Source organism: Thalia democratica, chromosome 9 (genome assembly GCF_965202585.1).
Source record: "Thalia democratica chromosome 9, ktThaDemo2.hap1.1, whole genome shotgun sequence".
Taxonomy (NCBI): Eukaryota; Metazoa; Chordata; class Thaliacea; order Salpida; family Salpidae; genus Thalia; species Thalia democratica.
The window spans coordinates 19,142,597-19,165,206 of record NC_139173.1 but is presented as its reverse complement, the minus strand read 5'-3'; the positions used below and the strand labels follow the sequence as shown (position 1 = coordinate 19,165,206).

The following is a 22,610-nucleotide window of genomic DNA, read 5'->3' as shown; positions in this document are numbered from 1 at the left end:
AAAGCATTGCAAATACTAATCAGTGAAATCATAAAATTATAATTTTTTGATTGTTGAAAACAAGCTGATGACTTTACTTATAACTTTTGTCTGTTAACGTTTAGCATTTGTAAGACTCCCTACGCCATAAAAGCTTATTTGGGCTATTTAAGTCTTCAAAACGCGTAATCAATTTTATTTTATTGTTAAGCATTATTTTCCAAATAAATCAGTTTATACATTATTGATAATTGTTTTGGAGTTGATTTTCCACATTGTACCAGCCCTACATATTTGTTACCTACTACTATTTGCCTCTAAAAAGCAGTAGGTAGGATAAATTTAGCTGTCCAATCAAATCCATAAAAGAGTCAAACTTAATTCTTACACTTATCAAAGTATTAGTCGAACGACAATTATGTAGTATACAATATACAAATACATGTTAAAACATAAGGATTCCTAATTGCCAGTACAGAACAACTGAAGTTTTTATAATTATTTGCATTTTCTCACAAATCTTTTCTAGACTTTTTCGTATAACGAAATGAATTTTTTTCTAGATTTTTTTGATATAGAGTGTTCTAGTTTGTATTACAGTTTAATGAGTTATTATTATTCATATAAGGTTAAAATCAAGTACAATTTGCTTCAGGTCAAATAATTATAAAAGGTTTTAGATAAAGATTAAATGCGTCAAGTATGTAATTTAAAACAAAAACCTACCCAAGACTTAGATTTTCTTCTGGTATATTTTCGCTTCAAAGAAGTTATTTTATTTAAAATGCATAGGTATTGGCTTTTATAAATATATTTTTTACTTCTAAGTATTTATTAATTATTATTATTTAAAACTAAGAATCAATATTTTAACAGATATTCGCCTTCGTGGTTTGCTAGGGGCTGCAATTTCTCTCATAGTTCTCTCAGTAATTTCCTCAACCTATTTTATGAGCTGTCACAAAAAAAGCCGAGTATCTGTTATAAATGACGATAACTAAACATTTTTCTTTTAAATATAGTAGGTGTTTATTGGTTTAAACAATTAAAATAATGTAGTTATATAGTTTTTGCATGTGTATATAAATGTATTAATAGTTTTCAATTTCATCTGATTTTTATTTGTTCGAAAAAATAAAAATAGACCAGTTTGACATTTTAGTTTTTAGTTTATTCCTAAAAGTTTAATTAGTCTCAAATTTCTTAAAAATAGAAATATCTGTAATTTTTTTGTTTGTATCAATAAATATTTCTTTTCATACCAAAAACTGTTTAATTTTTTCAGAGTTGCTCCAAAACCTGATTCCTGAATTTTGACAATCTAGGCTAAAAAACCTGGAATTTGAAAAAAAACCTGTTCTACTAAATGTGCGGTCCAAAAGCATGTGAATCTGGCTTTTTAAATCAAAAGTTGTTGAAACCTGCCCTAGATATTCTGGGGTTTGTAATAAAAAAAAAAGCCTTATGGAACTACACCTGCGGCCGCAAAGATTTTTTTATATTTGGAATTTGTCAGGTGACCACCAAATGCCTGCTGACCTGTTTAAATACTTGAAAATTTGTGAATTTTTTCAAGGAATTTGAAAATCAGCGTTTTTTAAAGTAGATTTTATAATTGTGAGTTTCTTTCTAAATATAAAATTAGTTTTTGTTTGAAACTTTTTTTTTAAGTTAAGGGAGTAACTGCAAAATGTCAGGGTTTATCTATCTATACAAATATGTGAAAATTTCTAAGATTTAAAAATCTATTGACAAAAACATTATCTGACTTCAACTTATACATTTCTAAATTGTTTTTGCTGTATGCTTTTTATATTAAAAATAGGTATGCTTTAAACTTAAAATGTTGGTCTAGTTTAAGTTTTTAACTTTTAGCTTTAAGATTGCATTAAAAGTCCTTCATTCAGGGTTGCCACAAGGTCAGGAAGTTAGGAAAAGTCAGGAAATTTGACAAAGTTAAAAAAAAAAAGTCAGATTTTGTCAGTTTAAATTTACAAATTCCTTATTTTGCAAAGCATTCAAATGGTTAAAAAATAATTAAAAATACTTTAAAGTCAGAAAAAAATTGCAAATTTTTCCTAAAAATTTACAAAATTATTTAATTTCCAATTAAGTATCCTTTATAAAACTGCAAAATTTTTCTATTAACATATTTAACAAATACCCTTATTGAACAAACAGTTTTTGTAAGCTTTTTAGTATTGATGATCTGTAGCAAGGACACTTCCATAGTGAAACTGATATATACACAAAAGTTTATCTAGCATAACTTTAGAAACAAAGTGTTTTTTGTTAAAGTAAATAATTGAGTTCTTTATGATTAAGCCGTTAGTTTAGTATTTTATCTAACAAGATGATTTGTATACTTTACCTCTTTATATATTTTTTATAGTTGTTTAAATTTGTAAAATAAGTTATAAGAGAGGTATGTACCATATCTTCATTAAATGAAGAGGTTGATGTGCTAATAGAAAAACTGAAAAAATAAGTTTTAGTACATCTATTAAAAAAAAAGTTTGATTAAGTTCTTCATTGTTTTAGGGTTTGAATTGTAAAAGTTCGTTATTGTTTTAAGGGTTTAGTTGTGAAAGTTCGTTATTAATTTAAGGTTTTAATTGTAAAAGTTCCTTACATGTTCTTTCGTTATTTTAGATACATTAATGTTAGGAAAAGCTAAGAAAATTTAGTTTTTTTTTTCAGACAAGCTGTGTTTATAAGCTAATAATAGAAGTATTTTTATGATACGGCTGTTTATTTGAAATACATCAATCATACACAGATGGTTCAAGTGATGTAAAGGAAGTTTGATGATTGAATTCAGCAAAAAAAAAAACTGTACTTTTATCCTATATTAAAATTAAATGAAAGCCTTATATAGTTTCAAGTGTTAGATTATGTGATTTAGAATAAGTTTAAATTTAGAGTTTGATTTATACAAGTCAGGAAAAATTTAGAAAAATGTCAGGAAATTTTTCTTAGCTTGATCTGTGGCAACCATGTCCATTATAAATAAGGAAAATAATATTTAAAGTTTATTTTTTAAAGTTCAAGGTTGAGTAATCTAGAACTCTTAAAAGAAAAAAATTAGAAATTATTGTCAGTAGCGGTTACATGACAGTTCATCAATTCAAATTTGACCCGTACTTTCAAAAAATTTTTGAAGTTTATATAGAAAACAAACGTACTAAAAATTTTTATTATTACTAGGCTACATTAATATAACCAAACTAGTGGGCTACGTAATTTCAGGTTATAAGCCTTATTAGCGGACGCTTAACAACCTTAGGAAAACAGTTAAGTCTTAAACTCAGGGTTGCCAAAAAACTTGGAAACCGAGAATTTGACAATTTAGGGTAAGAAACCTAGAATTTGAGAATTTTTGAAAAAAAAAACCTGGAATTTTAAACAATTTTTACATGTTAAGTAAAATGATATTGATTAGCACACAAAAAATTTACCATATTCATGATTTATTTTTTAACACATTTTAAGTAGCTTTACAGTATCTTTTCAATGTTTTTATACTATCCAACACAGTTTACCTTAAACTTGACTTTAGCCTAAAATCAAACTCAAAAACGTGTACTTTTAAAAACCTGGAGAAAATTTGCCAAAAACATTTGGCAATCCTGAAATCTGCAAAACTTAGCTTATTAATCATGTTAAAATGTCAAATTTTTAAAATAGAAATGTTATAAACATATAATCACAGGTTGTAACGAAATTAAATTTAGTTTTGACGACACAAACATACGACTTTAAAATTTGTCAAATTCGAGTCCTGATGAGACATTAAAAAGTATCCGTGGTGTACGACTGGATAACCGTAAGGTTCTTTGTGCACCAGGTCCAAGGACCAAATATATTTTTTTATCGTTCAATAAAATATATTATAAACATCTTATAATAAGTCACCTATCGCGTAAACAGATAAGTTTAAAAAATGTATGTCGAAATGGGCAGTAGCTATCAGTTTTAGTTATTTGACAACTGCTCTAGAACATTTTTAGAAAATTTTATATGCTTCTTGTACAAATAAGGAGTAATTTTATCACCTTAAGTTGTTCATTTATCCATAGTATTGTATACACTAGAATATTCTTTATATCTGTTTAAAAGTTAAGAACATGTTGAATGTTTAAAAAAAAATTGTGTAGACTATATAAAGTATTGAAGTTGAGTAAATTTTTTTGTGATATACAGTTTACTTATATAATTCATGTTTTGTGCAGCTTTTTTTCGGACAGGTTTGGAAATTTTTTTTCTTTTTTTTGACCTATTTTGAAAAAAAGATAAGTTTTTGTTAAGCTTAAATTCATTGCCTTTATAAGTTTTTTAGTTGTTTAATTGGCACTATTTTTACTGGAGCTACTTAGTATTTGTAGTTACTTAACAAAACTTTTAGTAAACGTTGTAAAATATAACAAAAGTAACCACATCACAGGGACTTTTATTTGGAATGTTGATTGTCTAAAGTTGCTTTAGAGTCAAACAAAAAAATGTTCATACAATCTTAGCTTAAGATTTGTATGACTACTACTTGATTTATTGTTGCCTTTTATTTCACACGTTTTGTTAACAGTGAAAAAATGAAAAGTAAACAAGCCTACTAAAATTGTAAAAGTTTATTTTTATTTGCAGCAATTTTCAATAGCTTTCCTTATTGCGTTCTTAAAAGATTAAAGTTCTTAGTAAAGGTTTAGTGAAAAAAAGTAAACTTAGTACGTGCAGAACAGACGTTTAAAATATTTGTAACTACTGTGCTTCCTTACTAAATAAGCATTGTTAACAGCATAAAATCAGTTTTAGTAAAATCATTAGAAAAGTTCAAAAAAATTATTTGTGACCGCATAACGTATAGAAATCTACTAATAAAAGCTTAGCAGAAAATTGAAAAAAAATAATAAAAATTCTTAATTTTTTTATTAAAATCACTTCTGAGAAAAAGATATACAAAAGCAAGCGGAAACTTTAAATTCTACAAATTTAAGATTAAGTTTTTACACAATATAAGCAGAAAGGTGCACATATCTTGTTTTTAAAAAGAAAAAAAAATGAATGAAAAATAATACTAATCTAATGACAAACGGATGTTTGACTAAAAATTATAATTATTTATTAAAAAAATGGTAAAATAACCATTAACTTTATCAAATATGAACAAGTACACAACAGAAAAATGTTAAACCCCTAGCTATCGGTGTATAAACAACTACTTGAATGTAAACCAAGCAAATTTTAAATATTAGAACTACATAGCATAATAAAAAAGCCAATACTTACAAGGTGTACGTATATATCAGATAAAGAAAAAAATAGCATACAATACTAGCGTAGATCCTTAGTTTAAATAAAAGATAACACACAAAGATGATTTAGACCTGTGCACACTATTGTACATAGAAACTAGTTTACTTTGCTGAGAAACTTTAGTAAGGTTAAAATATATTTTCAAATGACGTTTTTTTGTCTTTTTCTATTTAAAAAGCTAAATAAATAGAAATGTTACTAACACGTTATTTCAAAATAAAGCACTCTAAAAATTAGTGCTTTTTCATAACTTATATTTTTCTACTCTAGTGTTCATTGAATATATTTTCAATTGATTTACTTTACACAGTTTTTGAAAAGGTTGGATACAACCGATTTGGACCACACTATTATCGTAAGAATTTAGACAGTCTGAAAACTTTTTAGGAGATGTACTGTGCGAGTTTTTATACTAACAACTAAAGTTAAACTAAAAAAATTCAGAAAGTATACTGTTACAAGTTATAGTCTGTCGCATAAAAAGTTTGGTCCAAGGTCCACGAAAAACCCTTAAGGCTATGGAGTTATATATTACAAATACAATTTAGTTTCTTAGTTAGTACATTTATCTAGGAAATAAAAAGTTATAATAGCCTATCCTAATTTATATAGTTCTCAACAATGACGTTAAACTGTATCTAAATGGTCTACGACTCGATAACCGAAAGGTTTTTTAGTACACTCGGTCCTAGAACCAAATATTTCGAGTTTTTAAACAATATGTTTTAATGTATCAGAGCAACAGAATATAAGCGGAGTCATTTACGCTAATGTATTATATTTTTAAATTGAATACCACGTTTTTCAACAAATTTAAACTCCATAACATCTTAAGATTACAGACTAGATCGTTATTCCTTCTAAACTAATAAAAATTATATGAAGCTAAATAAAAAATCTCTTTAGTCTGTTTGTAAACTTAAAAAAATGTCGGTCTGTATGTTTACTGAAATTGTTTTTATTTTGTGCACGGTTATTTAAATTCTGACCATTAGAATTTTAACAATTCTTCCTTATTGTTCATATCTCTTTTAATAAATGTTAAACAACCTTTTACCATGATAATTTGATCTGCATGCGTTTTTTTTTCTAAAAATTTATACAACTTTGTGATATGGTTAAGATAAGTTTTAAAATATAACTATTTTTAGTAATTTTAAAAATTCTCTTCTGTTATATTAAAAATAACTTCTATCATATTTTTATTAACTAAACCGACAAAAGCTATTTTTGATTTTTTTTCAATTATGTATTAATTTTTGAGATATGGCTTCTTAAAAATTTTTTTAAGAACTCAAAATGTCATGTAATATTTTTATTGATAAAAGTATGTTTGTTTAGTCGATGCGCTATCAGCTGCAACAAAACTTCTTTAAGTTTAAATAAAAAATATAGAGTTATTTTGAAATGCTATAATAAGAAGAAGTATTTTTCTTAATTCTTGATAAAATTTCGATTGTACTTAAGACAAAATTAAAAGTAACTCTATGCAAAAATAAGTTGTAAAAGAAGTTTTTCATTTTGTTTCACTTTTATATATCTAATGAAAAACTTTTTTCAAGATTATAGAGCTATACACTGTAAAGTTTTTATTAAAATAAGAGTTTAACGTTTACTTGAAAACCAAGTTTGACATAATTACACTGTTTAAATTACCAATAAGCTTATATTTTAAAATTTAGAATTAAAGTAGACTACATTAACTAATTTTAAATAGTTAGTTACAGTCACCATTAAAGCTGTAAAAATCAGTTGTTTGAAAACTGATTTAAATAGATGTAACTGTCGAAAAAAAAGTTTAAGTAAAATTCGAAATAAAAAAGCTGATATAAAGTTAAAACTGGAACTTAAAGTATGTTCTTAGTATACCCATTTGTTTGTTTTTATTATTTAGACCACAATAAAAAATAACTAGTATAACATTAAGCTTTATGCAGAAACATTCTAGCGAAAACTTACCACTATAATTAAAATAACTATTAAAACTTTTTTTTTACAGTCTAGCTGCTTTAAATTAAACTAACGCATTTAGAGTTTGAGTAAAAACTAATTGGTGAAATTCACAAAGTTTTATACTTGAAACTTTTTAATATTTTCAAGTACTTTTCAAATTAAACATAAGTTTTAGATAAAACATGAGTACGCTTTTCAAGTGTTTTATAACTTATTAAAAACTGGATTATGACAATTAACAATCTTAGTTGTCGGTAAACATTCAATAAAACTTTTAATATGGTTCTTTAACTTTATTTTGCACAAAAATAACTAACTTGATACATATTTAACGATATGCAATCTGATTACATATATAGCTAAAAAACAACGAGTTAAAACATTTTCTGAAACAGTAGAAACACATAAAGAAAACGAATGATAAGAAATACACTGACTTGAAAAACTAGTACATTGTAAAGGTAGTTTTACTAAACTAAAATAACTAAAAAATAATCAGATAAACAGTGTTTAATACAAAGTTTTCAACATTGAACATCTATAGCAATTGCTTGTTTTTTATTAGTAGTAGTGGGAAGATGATCAACATTTTTCTTACTCTTTACTGGCTGGCTCAAAGTTGTGTTGAAAGTTCCTTTCAAAACAGAACTTTCAATTAACGGACTCATATTGTAAGAACCAGGACCTGGTCTATCCTCTATTATCTATAAAAGTAAGTGATAAAAGTAAAAGTATCTATAAATTCATTTATGTAGTGTTAGTTTTGAAATAATTAGTGTTAAAAAATATTTGATAACGGTTTTTGAAGATTCGAAAAAGTAGGTGTTAGTTAAATTATAGTTAAAATTTACCAACCTTTACATAATGATAAAAGTTGTATAAAAATTAGATAGTGATTTATGTTATTTGTTTTATAGAATACATTAAAATTTCTAACTCGGTCATTTCTAACCCGATCAATAAAAATTTTTTTATTTAAAGATTTTATTTTTAAAACAAACTAGTCTTAATCAAATTGTTCTTATATGAAAATTTAGTTTGAATTGTGTTTAATATTAACTTTATTTTAATTAATTACAACTTAAAATTGTTTTATTTTTATTTATTAAGTTAAGTTAGTAAATAAACTTAATAACGTATACAGTTAATTAATATTAGTTGATTGATAAATACTGTAAATTTTGTGCGATTTCAGTTAACCTGTCAAAGTATAGTTTTATTGAACGATAAAAGAAAAGCGCTCAAAAAGTTTGTTCTAATGACCTGGTGTACAAAAGAACCTTTTGGTTATTGAGTAGTACACCACATAAAAAAAAAAAAACTATTGAAGAAGTTTTTAACATTAAACGTAGAAAACCTGTTTTCGCAACTTTAGAACTGTTTTGTAAAATAAAACTTTATTTTGCTCTAAGTACTTTATTTTACAAATAAGAAAATTACAAAAAATATTACTAATAGATACATTTATATTATAATTATGCTTATGTTGTTCGCATAAGTCTCCGTAAGAATTAACATACAGTAAAAAACCTACTAAAAATATTATTATAACTATAATAAAAAGTTGAATGACATCATTAAATAATAAGTTATTAGTATTATATACTTTACTAGTACAAAAATAAGTTGTTACTTTCTAGAATAAGTGTCAAAGATATGTTTACAGTAAGAAAAACTTATCAAATATAACATTGACAAGTTATCAAACTTTTTTTCGATTATTACTTTTAAGGCTGTAGCTACAATAAAGTATAGATTTTACAACTGATATAGAAAACTATAACAAAATATTATACATAATAACAGATTGTTTGTAGAACACCAAAAGGCATAGGTTAGCTTAAACACCTACTGTAGATTGTATGGCTATATGAAAAAAAAACTAACTTGTTCAAAGCGCTTGCTTCCAGTTAGTATTTTTGAACAGAGTGCAGACTTTTTTGGAACATTTTGATTGTATGCTCCTATTTAAAAATTGATATTTGTTATTTAGAAAATAATTGAGTAAAGCAGTTAGCTCATAGAAGTATTTTTTGGCCAACAACTAATAGTAAAAGGTGTTTAATTTTAAAACTAATTTTTAGAACGTTTTTTTTTTGTTAAACTTCAAATTTATATTACATTATTTAAATGTATGATTGCATTTAAGAGAAAAAAAATTGATTACTATAATTTGAAAAATATAGCATTAAAGATTTAAGAACTAAACAAAAGTCTTACGACTTTATGCTTTTAATAGAAGGCACATTCTTTTTGTAACAAAAACTTTAAGCTTTCAAAAACTTTGACATTTACTGCCTAACTACAACAGCTTTAAAAAGTACGACAAAAAGTTCTTTTAAAAAAATAATTTATATAAATAATTTATATAAATTATATAATTTATAATTATAAATAATAATTAAAAAAAATTACTTTCGTAATTAAAATTTAACAGACAGCTCATGCAAAGAGACAAACCGGGTCCGGGCGTTTCAGTATCGGTATCGGACAACTTGAAGGTCCGTTTGGCTGCCGTGGTGAAAGAGGCGTTCCTCAGGTAAGCCTGCTTGGTCCTCGGTTGCGCCGTGGACTTCTTGTTGTGGCTCTTGAAGTAGGACTTGGCCACGTCGTAACTGCCCACTGCCGGGTTCTCTATTTGCGTCTGTGGTTTCAAATAAATACCTAATTTAAATATTTTGATTTGCGTTCAGTTTTTCCTTTGGGATTTATTTTTAGTTTATTATATTAATGTTTAATTGATAGAGCATGAAGTAAAGTCTTGCTATACTTAAAAATAAAAATTTTTTTTTATTAAAACAAACACTACAAAAACATATGTTAATACGACGATATCTTATTTTTAAATTATTCTTATTTGAAGACAATTGAAATAAATTGTTTGAAAGTGGTCTGCCTTTTTTATAGTAGAACTTGGACATCTTTTAATAATGTGGTCTACATGTAAAAAAATTGGTTTAAAAAACCATACAAAAAGCTGTCTTAACTCTTTTAAAAAACAAAAGATTCAGAGATCTTTCGTTTTTCATATTAACATTTCAATTCTTATTCAAAGAGATTCTATTTTTTTACCAATTTTATTATTTGATTACAGAAAAATAACAACAATAAGTTTTAAACACAACTAAAGCTTCTTATTATCACACTAAGTCTTAAAAATTGTTTTTAGAAAACATGCCTCAAATATTCAACATAAAGTTTAGTCCTGAGATATAATCTCTAACGAGTTCTTGTTTTTTAAATTAATTTTTTGTTTTTTTTTAAGCTAAAATAAAACAAATTATCTTTGAAAATTATCAGATAAACTCAATTACAAAAAGGACATACTTTAGGAATATTTTTTTCAATTCGGTTAGTGTTAGAAGTGAAATTAGATGTATTGTGCTTTTTGTAAGGCTCTTCTCGTTTTTCAGGCTGAAAAGTACTTTGTTGTTAGTATAGTAGTTTAGTTATAGCTTAGTTATTTATTTAAATTACTGAAAAAAAATTTTTAAACATTAAACAATTTGAAAGTTTAATGAATTATCATTTTTGATTTGTAAAAACTTTACAAACAAATGCTGGAAACAAAATTACGTTTGTTATTATATAAAGTTTTTCCCTCTATAAAACAATGCTACAAGCAAAAAAAGGTCGTTTATAAAATATAGTACTTTTATTAAAATTCAACCAACTTGGTATCTGGATGGGCCGGGCAGGTGGTACTCGTCCTTCTTCACAATGCTCTGGATCCTGGAACTGGTCGAACCGAAGCCTCCTTTTATGGTGCTGTCGAAATAAGCCCTCCTGAAGCTGTCATTTGCCATGCCATAACCGTACATGTTGTATTTACCCGGACCTTCGCATTGTTTGTTATAATCGAGTTGTTATTTTTCGCTATAAAACAAAACAGTTTAATTAAGGCTGTTATTTGTAGTTTGTAGGGTTTTCTATAACTTTATGTTTGTAAAGTATGAGAAGATTTTAAATAAATTTATAGCTAATTTAAAAAGAAAAGCTACACCTGTTTTATAATTATAACTTACATCTTCATCATATAAAAAAACTTAAGCTTCAGTTTTTAGAGTTTATATTGTTATTAAATAGGTTTATTTGTCAGTAAACTTATAAAGATATTAAAGTTATTACAATAATATCATATTACACTTTATCAAAAAAAAAAAGCTTTTACTTACTACCATATATTAAGTCTATAAAATCAATTTTCTATTACATTATTTACTTTTTTTTTCTAAATTTTATCTATGGTGTTAATAAAATATGACATTACTTAAAACCAAAAAATTATAGATATATAAAAAAAACTTACTAAATATATTCAAATTTTAAACAAATGTATAATAAATATTGCAACTGCGACTTTAAAATAACAAAATTATAAAGATAAAGTATTGTTGAATTGGAAGTTAAAACCTACTTAAAATAGTTAAATACACAGGACAATTGTTTACTAGTTTAAAACAGTCAATTAGAAGTACCAAATTAATCTTATTAAAGTAAACTAGTAAGTTATAAAAAAAAGTCAACAAATGTTTACGTTAAAAGGTACATATTTACTGAAAGCTAAACTTTTCTTTTCTAGTTAAATAAACTGCTTAATAAATATTAAAACTTTTATTTATGTATACTACTATAAGTTATTACTAGAAAAAATTCTTTAAAAAAATAATTTTAAATCAAATTACTTTATAAAAAAAAACAGCTTATTTAAACACAATTTACTGAACTGTTAAGAATTAAGAACTAGATTTTCAACAACTAATCACAAAGTTTAAATTACCAGGAGTATTGCGTTTATCTTTGATATTAAATCGAGCAGCAGTTTTACCAAAGGGACTTTTTTTGGCACCGGTGATTTTATTGAGGGCGTTTAAAGCGACGCGAGGGTCTTCGTAGGATCCAGGAGCTGGTGCTCTGAATTTTTCACCTCGAAACCTGAAACATTATATTAAAAAGTTGTTGAAAAACAAAATTCATAAAACTTCATATAGCTTGTGTAGAATTAAACTTAAATTAAAAAACTACAGTAAAATTTTACAGTGAAGTTTTAATTTTAACACAAACTTTTTTATGTTTCAAACTTAAAAATACAAAAAATAATGAGCTCCTATGAGTCTAAGATTAATTCCTATGGTATACTTAGACTTTAGTTTTTATTCATAAAATAAATCACTAATTTCAAATATGAGTTTGACAAAATATTATAACATTATTGTCAATGGTGTAAATTCTTTAATCACAACATACAAAAGTTTTTTCTTTAAAATTCTAATGTTGAAAAAAGGCTATCAAGTAGCTGACTACAATTAGCAACTTTTTAGTGAAAATTTAGACCACAACAAACAATTTGTTTTTTAAACTCAACGTTAACAAACTAAAAATGCTGTTGGTTGTTTTCAAACCTTTCAGACTTCACGTTGAAACCGGGGTGCTCCACTGCGAGCCCGTGCATGTTGAAAACCTGTGACTTCCTCGAAAACTGGCTGCCCAGGTTGTAAGTGTTCGGACCTGGCACGTGGTTTTTTATCGCCGTTTTTTCTAAAACTTCGTGGTACCTGAGGGAATTCAGGCGAACTTAAAAAAATAAAACTAGGTAATGTGTGCTTATTTTTGTTTAGCAAGAACGTAAAAGGCAGATCCTTAGATACTTAAGCTATTATAATCAATATCTACTAATTAGTATAAAAGTTATAAAAATTTTATTGAGAACACAGCACTATCTCAACTAGCTACTGTATTCTTATAGATATATTAAAGTTGCAATAAAAAAATAACCTTAACAAAATTTACACACAACTTTTTAACTTTGACAAAAATATTTTTTTTAGATAAGATAACTTCTACAAAAATTTACAGAAAATAAAATCTGATGAAACACCTAAACAAGGCAAAGACTAAAAAGGTGATTATTAATCGAGGCGAAATTTACCTTGGAATGGACAGCTCGGTCTTTTTTCCCGCCATAACGACTTGCTGGTCGGCATTCAAGTTAGTTGCCGGGCTGTACAATGTCGGGCTTGGAGCATCGTTGCTTTTGACGAAGCCGCTTCTACCGCCAGTCAACTTGCTCCAATGAACGCCTTTGTACTTCTTCGTTGTTTCAGTTTCAGACGGAGCTGCGCGGCTAAATTTTTTAAATTTCATTTAGAATTTTTTACAATTTCAATTTGTTTTAAATTTAACGTTGCAACTAGGTATTTTCTTGAAACAGCTCAGAAGTTCAGCCGATTTGATTCGTGCAAGATTCAATACAAACTTAATGCAATTGCACATACAGTCAATAACTATTTAACAAAAAATGTTAATAACAAAATAGTACTTGATAGAAAACAAGAAATAAGTACATGAATAAAATTACGAACAAGTGAGAAACAAATAAAAAGAATCATTCTCACATATAACTTATTATTTTAAATACTTGAAGTTCTGAAGAAAATAAAAAAGTATGACTAAGATTAACAGTTTTTCTTTTAAATTAAATATTACTGTACTGGTTTTTAAACTTGTAACAAAACAGTTTTGGAAACTTTCAAAACCAAACGCTAAATGTTTAAGTAAGTAAAACTAAACAAAAACTAAATATTATAATTTAATTTTAAAATTAACCTGTTGATTATAAAATATACTACGTTTATGCTGAACAGTGTTGGTAGATAAAAGTTCACATTACAAAAACAATAAATAAAAACATTAAAAACTAAATATGTTACCGTAGTTTGATAGATGTACGCTACAACTGAAAACTTACATGTAATAAGCTGGTCCTAAGGTCGAATCTATTGGTGGAGGATCCTAGAATTATTTGAATTGGTTTAAATATTTTATTTTATAAGTTTTCAATAAAAATCTTAAAATACAACTCAATTTTAACAAACGACCTATTACTGGTAAGTGTTTAAAATTTCCTAAAAACAGGTTATATTGCTTTTTTACTAAATTTTGCTAAATGTAAAAAAGGTGGTTGAGAAAACCTATGCACTAACTACTAAACTAAAACCTAGAGATTAAAAGTATTTAAACTTTACTGACTGAAAATTAAAAAAAAACATAACAGTTAATTTCGTGGTAAGTTAAAAAAACATTAAAATAACAAAAAATTAAGTAAAACAATAAAAAAAAAAATCTAAAATGTCTTAGATAAAAAAATATGAAAACAAAATTTGAAGAAGTAAAAAGTATCTTTTATTAAAAAAAAGGACGAAGTATTAACTAATTAAAATTGATCCTAACTGTATTAACATTTAATTAACTGTACAGTGAAATCATACATTTATTTTATGTTTTTTGGAGTAACAACTTAAGTTATAATTATGTTTTTTAATAAAGTAGTCATAAATGTAACACAATTTACCTCATTTTTTAAAATAATTTTCTCAAGTTTATCTTTACATAAATAATAAAAATAACCATTCATCAAAACTAATTTAATTGTTTAATTACCTAAAGTAAGTTTTAAATAAGTGAAACAAAAAACTCTAAATTTTATTGCGTATAAATTTTCTACAAACACTTAATTAATCTTAGTTTAGTAAGTTAGTTAGTTTAAAAATCTAGAAAAATATTGTCAGTTTAAGTACAGTAAAAATAAGATAAGATTAGTATATACAGAAGTGTTACTATATAAGTCATAAGAGCATTACAAAATCTTATTTTAAATATTTAAATTTTATTGTGAAATTCTAGTATTAAACTAGCCATTATCAAAACGAATCTAAAATATAGTTTAAAAGCTTAAATTACTTAAAAAATTAAATATATTCTTTTTTAGTTTGTAAACTTCTAAAGTAAATAAAAATCTTAAATATACTTAAAAACAAGTACTGATGTTATAACAAAAAGTTGTGCTAGATATAAACTATAATAATCTTTGTTCACTAGCGAAAATAATCCTTCAATACAGCATTAAAACTAATTTTCTACAACTTCTTAACATAATTAAAGTGTATTAATAAAAGTTTTAAAATTAGACGGTACTAACTTCTTAGTGCACAATTTTATAGTCATATATAAGCGTTATTATAATATGAATCAGTCAGTATTTTTTTAAAACTGGTTGGTTGAGCGAATAGTGGTTTGATTTGGTAATAGATAGTTTTTAAAACATGAGTAAAGATATTTCGTTTAAAGTTTTTAAAAAAGAAATTGAAACCAAGTACACAAGAAAACAATTAAAAGTCATTAGCAGATTTCTTATACTGTACAAAGAAAGACAATGTGGAATTACGAAAGTTTACCAAACACGGGCTAGAAAAACAATGAGTAAAAAAGTAAAAACAAAGAACCTAAATCAGAAGTTTGAAGAACAACTTTCACAAATATATCAACTATTAGACCAAGAAGACTTTTGTAACCTTTTTAAAATTTGTAGCGTTAAAACAGCGTATGTTAACATTAAACAGCCTAAAGTAAAAATAGAAAAAGATAGAGGAGCGATTTTAAAAACCCAGGTTCTAAACTATTCTTCGTATGTATTAAGCTATTCTGAGAAAAAAGCACTTTCAACTTCAAAATTGTTTTCACTTGAGTGTTATAAGCAACCTAAAATAGAGGTAATTTTTTCTGAATTCGAAACATTTTTTTGTCAAATACAACAGTTCAAACCCGAGTCGAAAAAGTCATTGGAAGAATTAAAAACTAACTTAAAACAACTAGCAGCAAACTATCACGAAACTAAAACAAACCTACCATTTAATCTAAAGGCTAACCAGGTTAAGATAATTAATGAAATTAAAGAAAACACAAAACTGGTCATTCAAAATAACGTACACTCTAATAATTTAGTTTTGCTTGATAAGAAAAAGTATGACTTCATGATACAAAAACTTGTTAGAAACTCCAAAAATTATGTCAAGTTAGAAAATCTGAATGCAGACGACTTAATTGCCGACATTGAAACAAAACTCCAGCAATTACTTTATGTACTTGTCATTAAAAAACAGCTGAACAATACTTGCTATCAAGAAATGAGACCAAACGGTTCGACTATACCAAAAGTTTATGGAGTGTTTCAACCATCAACAGAAAGTTTAAGCTTGAAATTTGAACATGGAAACAGCGTGCACAGTAAGCTTTGTAAATGGCTAGAAAAAATTTTACTGCCTGTTAAAGAATATTACTCTGAGTTTTCAGTTGATCGCATTGAAGATATGGCAGAAAATATAAAAAGTTGTGTTGTTAAAGACTCAGACATGATGAGTACTCATAAATTTAAACATTTTTTTGACAAAGTTGACTTAAATAAAGTTTTAAATATTTGTTGTAATTACTTCTTTGTAGAAAAGCGCAAAAGTATTAGACTACAAAAAGAAAACTTCATCAAGCTGTTTGAAATTGCAACAAAAACATACTTTGCGCATGAAAATTATCTTTATTACAGAGTAAACGGCATAGATGGTTCTTCACCTTTTGCAAAAGTTTTAACAGACATTTTTATAGGATACCAGGAAAATAAAATTTCTACATTTCTTAAAAGCTTGAAATTTTACAAAAGATACTATGATGAAGTATTTGTTATTGCAAATAGTTTTAGAAAAAATAGAACATTGAATTTAGAAATTAGCAACTTGGATAAAAGTATGAAATTGTGTCAGACATCAATCGAAGTTAACGAAGAAATTGAATTTTTAAATGTATCAATAAAGAAGAAAAACAAACATTGTGCCTTAAGTTACTTTCCAGACAAAGGTGAATTAAATCAATTTGAAAACTATGACATTTTTAGTGACATCGATAGCAAACTCAGTGAGTTCAAAAAGTTGTTAAAAAAAGTTTACAGAATATCTACAAGCCAGTGCCTTCCAAAGTGTTTAGATCATATTCAAAACATTATGTTGGAAAAAAACTACCCCTCAACTTTAATTAAAAAAATCATGTACGAAGAAAGTTTAAGCCACTTTAAGAGAAAAAGTCTATTTGAAAAGGAAATCACAAACCATAAAAAAATCAATTTGAGTCTTCCCTTTAAAGGTAATGACTCAGCTGACTTACTTAGAAAACAGTTGGAAAACACAGTGAGAAAATGCTACCCAACAGTGAAATCAAACGTAACTTTTTACAACCAGCCGCGGCTTTTTTCTTTGAAAAGCAAAGAAGTTCAACAGGCGAGCAGAACAGTTTACAAGTTCACGTGCGGCTGCGGCAGCTCTTACGTGGGCAAGACCACGCAGAGGCTGAAGACGAGGATCCGGCAGCACGTGCCTGCTGGCCTAAAGAGGCAGCTGGGTAAAATAACGCGGAGCAGGTCGACGGAAAAGCAGTCATCCGCCGTGGCGAGGCACCTGCTCAATAGTCCCTCGTGCGGAAGAAAATATGAGGACGGTATGTTCAGTGTTCTGGCGGAGGCGAGGGACGACTTGCAATTGTCCGTGCTGGAGTCATTGTTCATTTCCACGCACAAGCCGGACTTGTGCACAAAAACGGAGGAGGGAAGGCGCGTTTTGTGGAACTCCTGATGGGGAAACGTGTTTTTTTTTTGAACTTATTTTTGTCATTCATAACTAAACGTTTAGAAATAATACAGATTATATAATAATACAGAAATAATACATTTCATAATAACATTTTGTTTTTGTAGAACTAATATTAAAAATGTATAAACTAATCAAGTTTTTTTTAACTATTGATAATGATAACTACCTGAAAAATTGCTATAAAAATTATGTTTTTGAAGAATAATTTAAAACACTTTAGTTTTTACAAACGTAGTAAAAGAAAACCTTTAATTTAGTTGATACAACCTATAAATATACATTAAAAAATACATTTTACAATCTAATACTTTTACTTTATAAACATAAATAAAAATCTTAAATGTATTTACTACTTTCTTGATAACCAAAATTTTTTAAAAGTTAGAGTACTTTTAACTTGTATATTTAAATATTTAATTTTTAGGTTAGCTATTAATATCAACTATATTAAATTCAACAATGTTTAACTTATTTAAACATAGTTTGTGCCTTAGTGCTTTAATCTTTTGAAAAAGTATTGTCCACATAATTTTAAATTAATTAACAAATTAAACATTTTTTTTTTGATTTTCTTAATTAAAAGTTTGCACTATAAAATTGTTAGTTTACTACTATTAACGTTAAATTATTATTATAATCCCTTTTTATTTTAATATTTAGTATGTCACAACTTTTGGAGATGTACCAAGATAAGAGCCAAAAAAAAGCAAAAATTGATAATTACTTCTTGAAATTTTTCAAATAAACGAAAAATATAAATTATATTTTAAATAAACACAACCTTAAAATACCGTATAAAAGCTATAAAAAAAAAACAAATCAATTAATTTACTGTTAAGGTAATTTTTCAAAAACCGTTGACCAAGAGTTATCTCACGCCAAATAACTTCATTTTAGTTGCAGACGTAAACTTTAAATTCAGTTTAAAGTTTTGAGTTAGGATACAGGGGTCCTTGATAACAAATTTGAAAAGGAAATTTAAAAATGACATTTCTTCATAACTCTAATGGAGGGTCCACTGTGCAGTGGATGTTTATCTTTTAGAGTAAATATTTTAGAGTATTTTGAAAATAAAATTGTGACAAGTTTACTTTTGTATAATTTAGTTATATACTACATATTTTTAAAACATAAAACATGTACTGAATAAACAAATCGTGTAAAAAATGTTAGTGACTTGATTTATGACTATTTAGTTCATTAAACTATAAAAAAGCTACAAATAGGTTTCAACACGTTTGTAACCTTTACAAAATAAAAAGTAATTTCATTATATATCCTTTCAGTTTTTCATTTAGCTCTAGTGTTTGTTTTTTGTGAATAAATAAAAAAAAAAGTAAACGCTTTAACTGTTTTATTGTTTTAAAAAGAGTAGAACATTGTTTAAATGTTAGGTAAGCAGTAAAAAAAAATTAGATAAGTACGGTTGTTTAAAACAAAACTGAATAATGAAAACTCTGGGAACTCGTTGTAAAGCTTTTTTCAATTGCGCTGAAAACTTATTTTTATGAAAAGCCCTTTGAGTAAAAACTAGATTTCAATCTTTTTATTTACGTAGCAAAAGTTAGTATTTAAAATCTAGTGAAATCTAATGTAATAATTACTATCTTTATTCTTTGTTTAGTCTACAAAATAACTTGTATATAACAATTCAAGCTAAAAACAGCTTTTAGTAAACCATGACAAACAAATAAACATTAAATATTAAAAGTATTATGACTGGTGTTACAACTAATTGCAAATGAAACAGTAAAATTATTATAATCATTTAATTAGAATTGCATACAATTTATATCAGCATGCACAAATAATTGTGCAATGGTATATTTGACTTAATAATAATTTACTAGTTACATATAAAACTATAACTAAAACTGGCTATCATTTTCAAATATAGTTATAATAAATTTTATAACAACAGTAGACTTTTTTCAAAACGTAGCATCAAACTATTTACTTATAACCAATTTACAAAACAGTACATTGAGAAACTTGGTGTTACCATTGTATAACGTAAACCACAACACAACTTAAAAACACTGTTTATAAAAACAGCAGGGTCAGCTTAAAATTAAACGAAAACCTAACTTGTCTTTTTAGCATTCCGTTTTCAGTTTCCGCGTAGCCAAACGCCTGGTTGGGTCTGGGAATGGAGGGAACATCTCCCTGCCTCTCGTAAGTGATCCTCGACACTCCCGTACTTCTTCTCTGTATATCGAAATAAGCGTACTGTTGTTTTGCATTATCATTGGTATTATATTGTTTGTTGTGCAATGTTTGACTGAGGCAAAAAAATCTGAGCCACTTCAACAGGACACATAAGGCGAAAAGAGAAAAATAAAAATGATACAAACTCATATTCAAGAACCAAAAACAAAGAAAACATAAACAAAATTTAATCATATAAAAAACGTTATATATTAAAAAGTTTAAACTTGTCTGTTTAAAATAAGAAGCTATTTTTACAAAAAGTTTAAAAGCTACAACGAAATAATTAATAATCTACTATAGAATAAAAACTGTACATTAATTTTGGAGGCAGAGTTAGTTTCGCGCGGTATAAAACTTTTGGGCTTGATCCAGTCGGATCTTTTTACAATGTTGTACGCGTTGGGAGAAGGACCCGTCTTACTGAGGTCGGGTTCACTCGGAAATCTTTTGTTTGTGTAAGCCAAAGATGCGCCCCCCTCCGGCTTGTACCGAACAAATCTATGGGAACCAATATGTAACTGATAAAAAAATAAAGTATATAATTTAGTAGAGTATGTAGTACACGACAGTTTTTGTTTACTTAAAGTGTTTAAGAAAAAACAATAAAAAACTTTTTAAAGTTTGAAAAAATTTCCTTCACTAATGAAACTAAATAACTTAAAGACGTATGTTTGGAACAAGTCAGATATAATTAAAGATGAAACTATATCAAAACTTGTTATCGACATTCTATAAGGAAAATAGTATTTTTTTTTTTACTTTGATTTTTTGTACCTTAAAAGCTACTTTTAATTTACAAAAGAACACAAACGGTAGCCTAACTATAACAAGCGTATAAAAAACAATTCCCTTGAAAAAAAGTTATTTACTCCTACAGCCTTAACTTTATTTTTTTATTGCAAATAAGATGTAAAATGTAAGTTATTATAATAGTATACCAAAAATAAAAAAAAAGCAGTATAACTTTTGATATTTTATTTTGCAATTGTTACAGAAAATAAATTAATTTCGTGTATATAAATGAAATACTAAACAACGTATTGAAGTAAAATTAACAGTTTTAAATATATCAACAACTCAATTTATACCTTAATTTTGCAAAAAAAAAATTAGTTTAGTAAAGATCTTAGAAAAAAGATAGTAGTATAATAACTTAAGGTCATTTAAGTATATCCTAAGCTAAACAAAGCTGAATATAAAATTAAAATAGTATGTTATTTGAATGAAACTCCAGACAAAAGTATAAAAGATTTTGAGAAGCTTAAAATTAAATTACTATGTTTTCATAAATTGAAATTTAAAAGTTAGAAAACCTAAAAACAAAACCACTATAAGTCCCAGATGGCTACAAAATCATTATATACAAATTAAAATATTTGAAATTTTACAGAACCAAAAATGCTTCAGTTTAAAATAAAAAATTAAGTATAAATAAGTAAATAAAACTCAAGCTTAAACTATAAAATATCAGTAGAACTTTCATTTAGACTACTAATATATTTTTAAAGCTGATTTCATTAAAATTGGTTAATAAAATTTCATAAAAATTAAAAACTATTACTATTTACCCAATTTCATAAGCTCCAGGTCCAGGAGTATGCAAACCTTCTCCAAAATAACATCCTCTTTCAGCAATTGATTGAAACGGTGCATAAGAATCTAGCTTCACCCATTTGTGACTGGAAGAAAATAATTAGAACAAATAAAAAAACAATAATTTAGTATTGAGTTTTTTTAGGTATACAAAAACAAATAAAATAAAAACTGATTTTAATTTTCACAGTTTTATTAGACCCATATTTTTTTATATGAGTAAAATTATTTAATAACAATAACAGCTATTTTTTTTGTTGAATATATTGATAATTAAACTATTAAACCTTGCAAGAGGAACATTGTGAGTTCCAGGTCCTAAATTTGGTCTTTGGTTACCTACTATAGATCCGAGGTTTCTGGTTGCTCTATCATAAATTGACATAACTTGATAGGGTTTAAACTTTATTTTTCAATGCATTAAAACTTAAAACAACAAAAATATTAAAATTTTAAATCTTTAAAAATTGTTAATAAGATTACAGTACTAATAAACATTAAAATTGTTTTAAAACTTAAAATAAAAAATACTTAATTTTTATGGTCTACAAATATGCAGTAGGTTTTACGCTAAAAATATGTCTAGAAAAATCTTAAACATATTAGGCATTTATATTTATAAGAATAAATTACTTTTTTTGTAAAACATTAACACTGGATGTTGTATGATTTTTTTAAAGAGAATGTATAAAATTTTAAACTATAATCAGCTTTTTATTTTATTTTGTACACATAAAAGTTTTTGATATTTTCATACCAATTAAACTTTCAATTTTACTTATAATCTTGCCTTAAAAATTCAAGTTAATAAATTAAGTAAGGAGTTCTAGCAAGTAAAAACATTGGGTAAATAAATCAACTTCTAAATATTTCTACCTAAAAAAAATAGAAACTAAAACAAGTTTATATAAGTTTAAAGATAAGAAAACGTCAGTTTTACTATTACCCTTTGTTAATTGTTTTAGGAAAAATAAAAAATTGAATTTTAAAAGTTTGTACAATTTCAGATTATAAGAATTTGTTAGGAAGCATGTTTATATGTCAATTTTTATATTTAGGTACTGCTTTAGACATATGTCATTTAATAAATTTAAA

General features: G+C 26.1%; 1 protein-coding gene across 1 annotated transcript; it reads right to left on the bottom strand.

The window, feature by feature from the left end:
• Positions 1-7,616: 7,616 nt before the first annotated feature.
• Positions 7,617-21,923, bottom strand: LOC145844075 (sperm-tail PG-rich repeat-containing protein 2-like). Its single transcript, XM_082951416.1, has 13 exons — positions 21,803-21,923; positions 21,491-21,601; positions 20,237-20,420; positions 19,800-19,919; positions 13,991-14,034; positions 13,172-13,366; positions 12,645-12,797; positions 12,023-12,177; positions 10,917-11,080; positions 10,570-10,656; positions 9,703-9,886; positions 9,130-9,206; positions 7,617-7,946 (listed from the first exon to the last, which is right to left on the bottom strand). Exons 1-13 carry the CDS (start codon positions 21,898-21,900, stop codon positions 7,767-7,769), a joined length of 1,752 nt encoding a protein of 583 aa, XP_082807542.1. The 5' UTR covers positions 21,901-21,923; the 3' UTR covers positions 7,617-7,766.
• Positions 21,924-22,610: the final 687 nt, after the last annotated feature.

Bases quoted from the DNA above. Each gene is read 5' to 3' on its own strand.
- LOC145844075 (XM_082951416.1), bottom strand. From the start codon at position 21,900: ATGTCAATTTATGATAGAGCAACCAGAAACCTCGGATCTATAGTAGGT. The intron at 21,602-21,802 runs GTTTAATAGTTT...ATTTTCTTCCAG, and splicing joins CACAATGTTCCTCTTGCAAG to TCACAAATGGGTGAAGCTAG. The intron at 7,947-9,129 runs GTTAGTTTTTTT...TTACTTTTATAG, and splicing joins GAAGCAAGCGCTTTGAACAA to ATAATAGAGGATAGACCAGG.